Here is a 12,127-nt window from a genome sequence, read left to right on the forward strand (position 1 = left end):
CCAGCTACTTCCAGCTTAAACCAGCTATGACCAGCCAACCAGCCTAGGCTGGTTTTAGCTGTTTTTTTTTTTTCAGCAGGGAGGATATATAATTCTGTTCTTTTATTTGCATTTAGGCTACTATTTAGGCCTAAACTGTTATGTAAAACTATAAATATATACGTAATTATGCTAAAACTATAAATACGTTTATATTTGTTAGTTTAAATCAATGCGCTTGCACATGTGAGCAAATACTAGTTTAAGAGTGTCTCTAAAATCTGATTGGATAATTAGCGACACATCAGTGTGGTTTTGTATTAACACACTAATTTTGCTTGGCAACAGTAGGCAACCTAAAAATTCTACAGGGTTCCAATAAGCAAATTGTTCTAATTAGAATTTCTGTCATAAATTTGGAACCATTCTAATAAGACTCCATCTTTTTCTTAAACACTGAAGTAAGCCTATGGGCGAGACTTCTGGTTCATCATCCACTATAGGGAAATAAGGAGAAGAATGAACATGCAGTAAACGAACTGTTTAGAACTGTTTGCACTACAAAGCAGTGTGTTAATAATTAAGATAAGACATTAAAATAATATGGAAAGACACACCAATCTGCAATATCAAGCAGCAAAACTAGCTGTTTTGTACAGCTAAAAATAGCTGGACACAGATGCGACCGGATGTCAGACCCATACAATTTACAAATGGTTGCGCCCACTATTACAGGAAGAAAAGGGTTGATAGGGAAATAACGATAAGAATAACTATGTGCAGTAAACTGTAAAACTGTTTGCATTACAAATAAGTGTGCTCAAAATTAAGATAATACATTAAAATAATATGGTAAGACAATCTGCAATATCAAGCAGCAAAACGAGTTTGGACGCAGATGAGACCAACAGTCAGACCCATATAATTTACAAATGGCCTCACCCATTCAAGAAAAAGACCAATGAACTAGGCTATTTTTCTTGGCGGATTAAATTGGTATGATATTATTGCTAAGACATGCAAATATTTAAATAGCATTGGTGTCTTTAATCGTAATGATGTTGCCTCATAAATACCCCTAAATAATAATAATAATAAAATTGTTGTTGGTGGTGGTGTTAAAGCGGTTTTATTTAAAGAAATTTAAAGTTATGGTAGTTTCAAGCCTAAGTCACAAATAAGTCACTTAAATAAGTCCCAGCCGGCACATGATCGACCTTCAACGTTGAAATTTGGTTGAAATAAAGTCATTTGTTCTTTTAACGGTGAAACAACGTTGATATAACATTGAATGCTAAATGGTTGAAGATCAGTCTACACATGACCGAAATTCAGCGTTGAAATTTGTTTGAAATTAGGCCAGTTGTTGTTTCAACGGTGAAACAACGTTGATATAACGTTGAATGCTAAACAGTTATGTATACCTTTGTATACCTTCAAAAGCAAGTGTTTAAAAAAAACTCTGATAATAATAATAATGATGATAATAATAATACTAATATATAAAATAAAAATGTGCCCCTTTAAGGGTATTCAATAGTCTTTGGGATATTTCAGAAAAATAGAAATCACTCAGCCTGCAAACCAATGTTAAAATGTGGTTGAAAAAATGTCAACTGTTGTTTCACAGTTAAAACAAAATGTTGAAAAATTTTTAATGCTAAATGATTGAAAATGTTTAACAGGGTAACTTATAAATCAACATGTTTTATTTTTTTTATAAGATCCATAACTTAAAGGAGTCACAAAAACAAAACAAAAAACAGTCCAAAACTTCCTTAATCATGTTAAAATCACTGTAATTGTCAGACACCAGTGGGTATGTTTATATAAATATAGAAGAAAATGTTTTATTTATTTGCTATTCCAGTACATAATAATTTATCATCCAGTAAGCTGTTTGTGGTCGCCAAGCAACACTGGAACATTAATAATAATAATAATAATAATAATAATAATAATAATAATAATAATAATAATAATAATAAAACAGTCTGGTTTACAGTCTGTTTACAATCATTTTATTCGTTTGATCAAAAATAAGAACCGGATCTAAAGCCTAATTGCGTGTTATAAAGACTGTTCTTGTTATACTGTTTTTTTTGACAAATAAAAAGGTTGATATGGGCCTACCCTAAATGAAAATGCTACTGCACTTCTCTCAGTTTTTCACTAGATGGCAAACAAGTCAGCTGGTGAGGGTAGGTATTGAGCTTCAGGGTTTGTAAGGGTCGGGCAAACAAATGTAGGGTTTCTTTTAGATCCCCCCTAGTGGCTTGAGTGTAAGTGAGGGTTTGGATGCTGCGTGAGGCCGTCAGTATCTGCATCTCTCGCATCAGCGCCACGCACACATACACACACACACACACACGCACGCACGCACACATCCAGCATCTCCATCTCGACGCTCCACCTGTCCTCATCAACAAGCCGAATTTGAACTGTCTTTGAGCCCGTTTAAAGCCTCAAAGTTGACCGCGTTCGGTGAGTACGTGTTTAAAAACATCTTTTCATCCGGCGCGTGTTGTGTTTGGGTGGGAGATAAATTGTTGTGACTGGTAAACCAGCCATAAAAGGGGCGCGGATGCTTTATTTGCTCCGTGGCTGATGTTTCGGCACCTGGATTTCAGACAGCATAGTTAAACAGCGCTGTGTTTTTTCTTTTTCATCTTAAAGATCAACGCACAATCCTTTAATTTTATTTACAAGCGCAACGTTTGTGTGTTTTAAAGCTTTTGGGTTGACATCAGACAGACATGCGTGAGGTGTTTACCAAACGCTGTGATTTATAAGGTGTGATGTAGTTCTGCATGGTTTATTGATGTGCCTGAGGTGTATAGATTTTTTGTTTTATTATTAAAGGTGGTCGATATCTGACTTGGAGCCAGGCTGGAATATTTTGAAAAGCTATTTTACAAGTGTTTTTAAACCCCTCTACATTTATAGGCTGGTGAAAAGTGAAATAATCGTTTAAAGATGGTTAAACTGGGGAGTAATCTACAAGACAAAGGAGCAAAAGCTGTTAGCGTTGAGGACGGCTTTCAGAACGTCCCCCTCATCACGCCCTTGGATGTTACTAATCTTCAGTACCAAGCCCCAGACAAGGTAAGGAACATTGTTCTTCAGCACTTATATAAAAGGACATGAGACATTGTCTCTTGTCAGTTCAGAAAAAATATAACCTACACCTATTGTCATAGCAAAATATCAAACGGTACTAGAAAGCATACTGATGTATGTGTTAACTAAATTCTCAGGCTGTTGCTTTTTTGGCCAATCCTTTGATTTTATCTTTGGTGTTTGTGCTTTTACTGTTTTCCCCAAACATGTCGGTACAATCCTCGGCTTTTAAGCTTGGGTTGCCAACCAGTGTGCCTAAGGGTGCGAGCTGTGTCACTTTCTGTGAGTGGTGCTTCAGCCCTCATTTGGGATTCTGCTGAGGAAGGCGCAATCATTTTTTGCACCTGCTAACTGAAGTGGCCTGTCTCTCTGCCCAAACCTGTGCACAAGCGAACGCTGTCATATTTTAAGGAGAGCGCAACCCTCCACGCAAGTCTAAGCCCCCCATGCCCGCCCCCTCCCAAATCCTTTGGGACTCTGCTGCTTTATTGGCCTGCATGACAAAAAGAAAAAGCCAGTTTATCTTTTATCTCCATTGTCATATGGAGGCTGCATCCTCAGTTTAATGCCAGCTCTGAGGTGAAGAGGATGTGTTGGATTATTAACATGTCTATGTCGCCTGGTGAGCCTTTTTTGTTTTCTTGTGAAATCTAGTGGCTCTTGGAGAGTATGCATAAGGAAACAGACAAACATTTGTGGTTTTATGTGTACTAGATCCCTATTGTGGACAAAAAATGTCATGCATAATGAAAACATTATATAAAAATAATATAATATTTATATATTTTTTTACAGCTTTGTTTTTAGCTACAATTGTGAGTGGTAGGCAAGAAGTACTATATGTGAACCTGGACCACAAAACCAGTCTTAAGTAGCACAGGTATATTTGTAGCAATAGTCAAAAATACATTGTATCGGTCAATTTATTTTTTATTTTTCCTCAGTCATCTTTTTGTCAGTTATTTGACACCACAAATGAAGAATAAAAAATATAGATTTAATTTTTTTTAAATTTGAGATATGTGACCCTGTACCACAAAACCAGTTTTAAGTAGCACAGGTATGTTTGTACCATTAGCCAAAAATACGTTGTGTGGGTCAAAATTATCGATTTTTCTTTTATGCCAAAAATCATTAGGATATTAAGTAAAGATCATGTTCCATGAAGATATTTTATAAATATCCTACCGTAAATATATCAAAACTTAATTTTTTTATTAGTAATATGCATTGCTTAGAACTTAATTTGGAAAAGTTTAAAGATGATTTTTTTAGCATTTTGATTTTTTTTGCACCCTCAGATTCCAGATTTTCTAATGGTTGTATTTTGGCCAAGTATTGTCCTATCCTAAGAAACCATACATAAATGAAAAGCTTATTTATCAGCTTTCAGATGACGTATAAATCTCAATTTCAAAAAATGTACCCTTATGACTGGTTTTGTTGTCCAGGGTCACATATGAAGAGAATAAAAGCCAGACCACAATATTTCCAAAGGTTGATGTAGAGGTCTTGGATGGTCAGTTAATGTTTATTTCTAAAGATGTGTGCTCTAGGGCCTTGCAGGACAACGATCCCTTCCTGCTTACATGACGTCATACTTTAATATAGTTCATATTTAATTAACAAAAATGAGATTGTAATTATGAAATTTTCTAATAAATAAGATGAAAGAGCATGGTAATTGAACAGAATAATGGCCCTCAGTCAGAAAGATGACTGAATTTGTCTGTACAAATTATTTGAAAGCATTTTGTTTAATTACACTCAATTATATTTTGAAAAGAACATCACTAATCATAGCTTCTTGTGTAATGTCAGTCAGTAGTTCAAGAGTATACAAATGCAAATAACCATTTTTTTTTTAAATTTAACTAAGTAATAATGGTAAAGCCAATGTGGTACGCTACTTAAATGGTCAATGTAATACTTCTGAGATTGTAGGAATCAAAAGTAAAAACTGAATAATTTGTTTGGAAGGTCGAAGGCAAGTGTGAATTATTTTAAGCTGAAAATCATAGCATCTGAAGTTGCTGTAATGCATGCACTTGATGCAGTTCTGTCACCTAAACTTGGACAATGTAAAACCCATTAATTTTTCATGCTGACATTTAAGCAGGACAAGGATCAGCCCTGCGGGAAATCATTATCTTTCTCTAGAGGTCTGCAGATAGCTGTCAGGCAGTAATGGCCGCAAATTATTTGAAAGCTGTCTTAGCATTATTTATTTTACACGAGCCAAGTTAAGAACACGCTCTTTGACGAATTAAGCTTATTTACTGCAATGAGGTGGGTAGATTCAATAAATGGTTATAATAGTGAGTTTTTGTCAGTTATTTGACACCACAACTAAGAACAAAAAATATATATTTCATTTTTTTAAATTTGAGATATGTGACCTGGACCACAAAACCAGTAAATTTGTACCATTAGCCAAAAATATGTTGTGTGGGTCAAAATTATCTATTTTCTTTTATGCCAAAAATCATTAGGATATTAAATAAAAATCATGTTCCATGAAGATATTTAATAAATTTCCTACCATAAATATGTTAAAACTTAATTTTTGATTAGTAATATGCATTGCTAAGAACTTCATTTGGACAACTTCAAAGGCAATTTTCTCAATATTTAGATTTTTTAAACCCTCAGATTCCAGATTTTCAGGTAGTTGTACCTCGGCCAAATATTGCAAATATTGTCCTATCCGAACAAACCATACATCACACAAAAATTGACCCTTATGACTGGTTTTGTGGTCCAGGGTCACATATAAGGTTTCAAGGATTGTGTTTTAGGTTTGGGACAGCTGCAGATGCTTTTTTCATTTTTAGCTTTAAAAACTCTTTTCCAAGGACACTTACATATGATAACATTTAGCCAGGTTGTCTTGTTGTTATCCAGAATCTCGAAACCACTCCATTATTATCAGACTACCAAATTCATCATCTGCTAATTGCATGCAAATGACAAGCTGCATGTCATCACCATCTCATCATTATTCAAAGCATTTTTCAATCAAGTAGGTTGTCATATCAGCATATCAGTACAACACTTATATTGGAGAGGATCAATCCAGTCAGATCCGAAGTAGTCCCTGGTGTTGACATTATCGATGGCTTGAATCAGCAGCAAAAAAGACAATGCGCAACCTTGCCTGGAGGCAGAGGTTGCATTCTGGGGGAGTGCAAAAATGGAATAACAATCCCGGCGATAACAGAGTGCCTCACATAGCTCTGGAGAAGGAGAGAGAAATGGAAGCAGACAAGATGGTTATTCAGGGGGAAAATGAAATGTCAGAGAGTTTGGGAAGGAGACAGATAAGCAGTAATTGCAGAGTTCATGACAAGTGGTTGAGCTTCATCCAGTGGTCCAGGGGCGCCGCTCGCAATTTTGGGCCCTATGACAAAATATGAGGTTAGGCCCCCCCTACCACACAAAAGCAGATCTCTGTGGGCCCCTAAAAGGCGTGGGCCCTTAGAATTGTCCTAACTTACCCCCCCTTAGCGGCGCCCCTGCAGTGGTCCACAGGGCATTAGAACTGATCAACCTCAGACTTTCTAGAAAGTAAGGTGGCATGAACCGAGGTCAACGTTGAGACATAATCATCTAGAGATGTCATTCCTCCATCTGTCACCATACATCTCACCCTCAGTGAGGGATGGGCAAAATTCTTAGTTTTGAATTTGTTTCCTCCCTCTCAGTTCATGAGTTGGCATATTTTACTCAAATCTGCTTGAATTTTTTTATAAACCCTATCTAAACCACATGCTCATGTGGTTTGAAACCAGATTAAAATTTGATTTTTTTAACAGTTTGGATGAAGTAGTTTTTCATCATCTGGGATGCAATGCGATCTACCCAGTCTGGTTTTGTTGTGGGAATAGGCTTTGTTTTTGGTAAGGCGAATTATGACAACGTTACTGGAAGTCCTGGTTACCTCAGAGTGTCTCAGTGATTAATTTAAAAAACCAGCATGAAGTTTTATCATGAGGAAGGCCTAACATGATTATGGTCATTATCGATCGGAAGTTACTGGCTTTATGGTACAGTCATCAAATCATAAGGGAATTTACTGTTTACATTCAGTCAAACTGTTTTTTTGATGGATAAACGCTCTCTTCACAGGTGGTGGTGAAGACACGAACTGAGTATCAGACGGAACAGAAGAACAAGGCCAAGCTGAAGGTTCCGAAGGTGGAGGAGTTCACCATCAGTGTGACAGATGGAGTTTCTGAAAGGCTGAAGGTATGGCTGGGTTTCCTTTGTATGGAATTCATAGAAAAAATAATGAACGTGGAACAGTCGGTGTACAATGATATGTTTGCCATCCGTTCTGTGAGTTCTTTTAAAAGAGTAGTTCACTTCCAGAATAAAAATTCCCTGATTATTTACTCACCCCATGTCATCCAAGTCAAAAGGAAATTAAGTTTTTTTTTTCTCCATATAGTAGACTTCAGTGGGGTTGCATTTTTTTAATTTTTAAGATTTATTTTTGCCTTTTTTTGTTATAGAATAGTGTAGATGTGACAGGAAGTGAAGTGGGAGAAATAAAAGAGGAGACGGGATTAGGAAAGGTCCTCAAGCCGGGATTCGAACTCGGGACGCTGAAGCACAAAAAAAAATATTTTCCCCTCCAACTTTAAAATCATTCCACATTGTTGTTTTACCTTTTTTTGTAAAGGCCTTTTGACTTTCTTTACACGTTTGCTTTGTAAACACTGGGTTGGTACTTGTGCCTACGTCATGCATGACCTTTATAACATGAGTACGTAATGCATGAAGTCGAGCTAGCACAAGATGAGCATTTGTGGCTAAAAAGTATAGTTTTTTTTTTTTTTTTTTTTTTTTTTTTAGAAAATGATAAATCGTTTCACTAGATAAGACCCATATTCCTCAGCTGGAATCGTGTAGAGCCTGTTGAAGCTGCATTGAAACTGCAATTTGGACCTTCAACCCATTGATATCTCCACTATATGGAGAAAAATCCTGGAATGTTTTCCTCAAAAAACATTTTTTTGACTAAATAAAGAAAGACTAGAACATGCTTTTTATTCTGGAAAAGAGAACTAATCCTTTAAATTTTAATTTACACTCACTCTCTTGTTGAAAAATCTTAAATGGCTCGTCAGCAAATGTTATGGGTGCTGGAAAACCATGTTTATCAGTAGGACCACACTGTAGAACCTGTAAAACCAGTTCAGAAACTAGACAACATGGATATTCATGCTGGTCTAAGAACTTTTTTTTAGCGTTTGGTATGGTAATACAATAATGTTTCTATTCCTTTGAAGTGTCATACATGCGGTCACAAAAAGAAAACATGCAGTCTTTGCTTCAGCTATTTGAATTAAATCCTGGAAGCAGTTCTAGAGGCAGTTGGGTGATAGAGAGTTGTTGGCAGTGTGAACTGTTTTCATTAATGCAGAGCTGGAGAGTCTAGAGGGACGTTTTACTGTAGCAGTGAAGGTCATTGGAGAGGCAGGTGAAGAAGACAGCAAACATTGGTATAAAGATTGACTTCCTTCTTATATGACTCTAAATGAACCTGGCAGCTGCCTTGGAATCACTACGCACTATGAAAACAATAATACATTTGACATACACAAAATATTTCCACAGACACAATCAAGATGTTGTAGTCTGAGATCATCCTTCAACTTTCTGCTTGTTATTTTTTGAGCTACTGAAAGAAACATACAAGTGCGTTCTTGTTGCGGGAAACTCTTCTCGAGGATGTTGTCTAGAGCGAGTACAGAAAGCTAACTGCAGGGTTATCTCTGCTGTGCAAAGCCTCCCAGTTGGATTTTTATCATATTCCCTGCTGTAGCTCCACCAGCAAGTAAAGAAGGAATGTTCCCCCTCATTAAATGTTCAAAACAAAAGAGAGTTGTGGTCTCTTGGTGTCTCATGCAGCCAAGTGGAACATATTAACATATCATGTTAAAATAAATGTGGTATTTCGACAACTTAATTAAGCGGGGAGGAGGTCTTATGATTTCTGTTTGTTATTAGTGCAGTTGGATGGGAGGTTTGGCAGAGAAAATTTGGGGAAAAGGGCAAGTTTGGCTCAGATTTCTCAATTATACAGTGCAACATATATTTACTAAAACATTACTGTGTATTTTATTGATGTTCAAAAGTAATGACAATTACTAATCTTAGATTTGTTGCACTGTTAGTTTTATGTTATATCATTGTTAGATAGCGAATCAGAGAGTATTAAGTGGGAAATAAGGTAGGATGGGACATGATGTTATCCAGTAGGATTTGAATGGAAAGTGAGAATAGGCTGTGATAGTTGTTTTTAGAGCTTGCTTTTAGAGGGTTCCATCCAAAGTTGCGAATTTAACTCAGGGCTCGCAAAATTTCAAAATCTCTGGTAGCCCTTCGGGCAGGTACTCTTCAGATTTTGGTAGCCCGAAAATAATTTAACTAGCCCAAATAAAAAAAAATATACATATATTTTTTCTTTTTAATATAGAAAATCAGATAGGAGTCTAAGGCCCGGGTTTTTAGATGGGGTTTAGCCTAAACCAGGATTAGGACATTTAAGTAATTTTTATAACCGTGACTTAGAAAAGAAAGGCCTACTGGTGTGCATCTGGAGACAAAACAAAGGCACTGATATATTTTAAGATCAGTCAGTCCAAGTTTCTTTCAGTTGAAACAGCTCAGATTTACATTTAATCTAGGACTAGTTTTAAGCCTTGTCTGTGAAACTGGGGTTAAATGTCAAAAAAAAAAAATGAAAAATGTTTTCAATACACAAATACAAACAAATATATAGGAATGAATTTTATTTCACTATTTAGTGTATCTGCAGAATTTTTAAATATCAATTTAAGGCAATTTATTACCCATTTTAAGAGCTGCACAAGTAAAATGAACAGTATGAGTAGGATTGGAATCAATTTTTCGGATTAGCAAAAAACAAACAAAACCAAAAAAGTTTGTTTTTTAATAATTACTGAATGCTTTAAGTACTTCTAATCCACAGCAAAAACTACTAGCTGAACTAATAAAGTCACAAAACAACAATTACACAAATGACAAGTGTAGATGAATACAGCATAAAGTTACTAATAAAATCAATAACACTAGTATTCAGGTGCAGACATTTAATAATTTATTGCAAAATAACTAGTGCTTCTCAATGCAGGTATTTATAGGATGCTGTCTCTTTAAGGCCAAATGCACGAACCGAATACTGGCACGCATCTCTTTCTCAGCTGTTTCGGTTCACTGAAGACATAACCGACTGTGTTTACCAGAATACCAAAACGGGTATTTAAACATCTCTTTGAATGGAAACACGCATAACAAAGTTAAGTTAAAGAGGAATCAATCTGTGAATCGTCTGAATTGCGCCTCTCTCTCTCTCTCTCTCTCTCTCTCTCTCTCTCTCTCTCTCTGTGCGCGTGCTCGCCTCAGGTGTGTGCGGCAGCGGTAAAAACAAACAAACAAAAAACAGCGTCCGCGTTCTCTTTTACTGCAATGGTCTTAGTCCTGTGCAATGGACAGTCGGTTCCCCTCAGATAAATTCATATAAAGAAATCAGTCCGCGTTTTGCCATTGAAACGTGCAGCGTGCATATTTAATGACATCATTGCCTTTTGAAGTTTAATCCAGCCCTATCGCGATTCTCGTCTTTCCGTCCCCAAATGTAAGACCTCATAAATTATAATTAAGAATTTTCTTATACTATTTAACATATTTAAAACTTTTTATGGCCTTAAATTTGGTACAACTAAATTGAGGGGTTTTTAAGGACATGCAGGAGCCGTCAACTTTATGATAGCCCGTCGGGCAGCCCAGTGACACATTTTGGTAGCCCGACTGGAAAACCCAATAGCCCCGGGACGTCGGGCTAGCGATTTTGCGAGCCCTGTAACTTTAAAATTGAAATATCACATACAACATTTGCGAATAAAGCACAAAGATTAAAAGAGAACAAATTTGTCACTTCCTGATGAACTGGCTCTAAATTTCCCTAATAAAAATTGGATAAGCCACTGAATGTAATTTTCATATATAATAAATTACAAAGAGAGCAGATGAAACACAATAAATGTGGTCATTGTTTTCAGAAGTCAATACCTGCTGTTTGGGAACGCAGTCATGTAAGACTGGGAGTTCTGGGAGGCAATTATACAGAAAGTACTTTGATGACAGACTTTGTATTGTCATTTCAGAATGACAATAACAACATTTCAGATGCTGTGCAATGAGATCGGTCCACTGGTTAGTCAGGATATGCTATTGCATTGCACAGTCACATGACTTTTTTTAAAAGCATATGGAAGAATTTATAAGGCAAATGCATTTCTGTCTCCCATTATTCACATTAACCCTTTTTCGCACAAGTCAAAAACCACCTCAAATGAGTGGGAAAAATTCAGTTTAGCATTTCCATCACTCGTTTCAGATGTGATAGTTCAAAATGCACATAAAAACAGGGTGATGGAAACATAGCTAGTAGCTGCATTTCCATTACCCTTCAAATTGTGCAAATTTACATGTGAATTGAAAATACGCCTAAGAGAAACAGGTCAATTTTGCAAAAACTTATATATATATTTCAAAAAAGTTTTTTGCTGATATGAGGCGGATTTCCAGGCAATTCTAAAAAGGAGTATATCGAAAAACTGCAATGGAAAGGTGACTTAATTCTGGGTATTTAATTTTTTAAGAATACTTAAAGATTTTAACATGCTAAACATTAGTTTAACACAATAAAACTCAAAATCAAAATCAAAATCACATTCAAAGAAGAAACCAAACTGTTTTTAGTGACTTTCCTTGGCTCTTTTAGCTTGGGGCAATAGGCAACCACCTAGGCTCCTAACAACTGAATTGCAACTGCAAGCACAAGATAGCAACAACAGCAACACAAATCTTTCTAGTTAATATTATTTTTCCATGTCCGTGTAGCACTGGTTGCAAAATCTGAAATGCTGTTTTAGAAATTTATTGTTTTTACATTCAGAGGAGGTTCAAAATTATGCTTTTCTTTCTTTAGAATAAT

At 36.0% G+C, this 12,127-nt stretch overlaps 1 protein-coding gene across 1 annotated transcript in view; it reads left to right on the plus strand.

The window, feature by feature from the left end:
* Positions 1–2,270: 2,270 nt before the first annotated feature.
* The window catches only part of nsg2 (neuronal vesicle trafficking associated 2), a 52,621-nt gene continuing 42,764 nt past the window's right edge, over positions 2,271–12,127 (plus strand). Inside the window, exons 1-3 of the mRNA XM_073824931.1 lie at positions 2,271–2,463; positions 2,926–3,084; positions 7,228–7,347. Of these exons, the coding sequence (XP_073681032.1) occupies positions 2,956–3,084; positions 7,228–7,347 (249 nt within the window). The 5' untranslated portion in view covers positions 2,271–2,463; positions 2,926–2,955. The remainder of the gene's footprint in view (positions 2,464–2,925; positions 3,085–7,227; positions 7,348–12,127) is intronic.

This window comes from Garra rufa, chromosome 19, assembly GCF_049309525.1.
Source record: "Garra rufa chromosome 19, GarRuf1.0, whole genome shotgun sequence".
Lineage (NCBI taxonomy): Eukaryota > Metazoa > Chordata > Actinopteri > Cypriniformes > Cyprinidae > Garra > Garra rufa.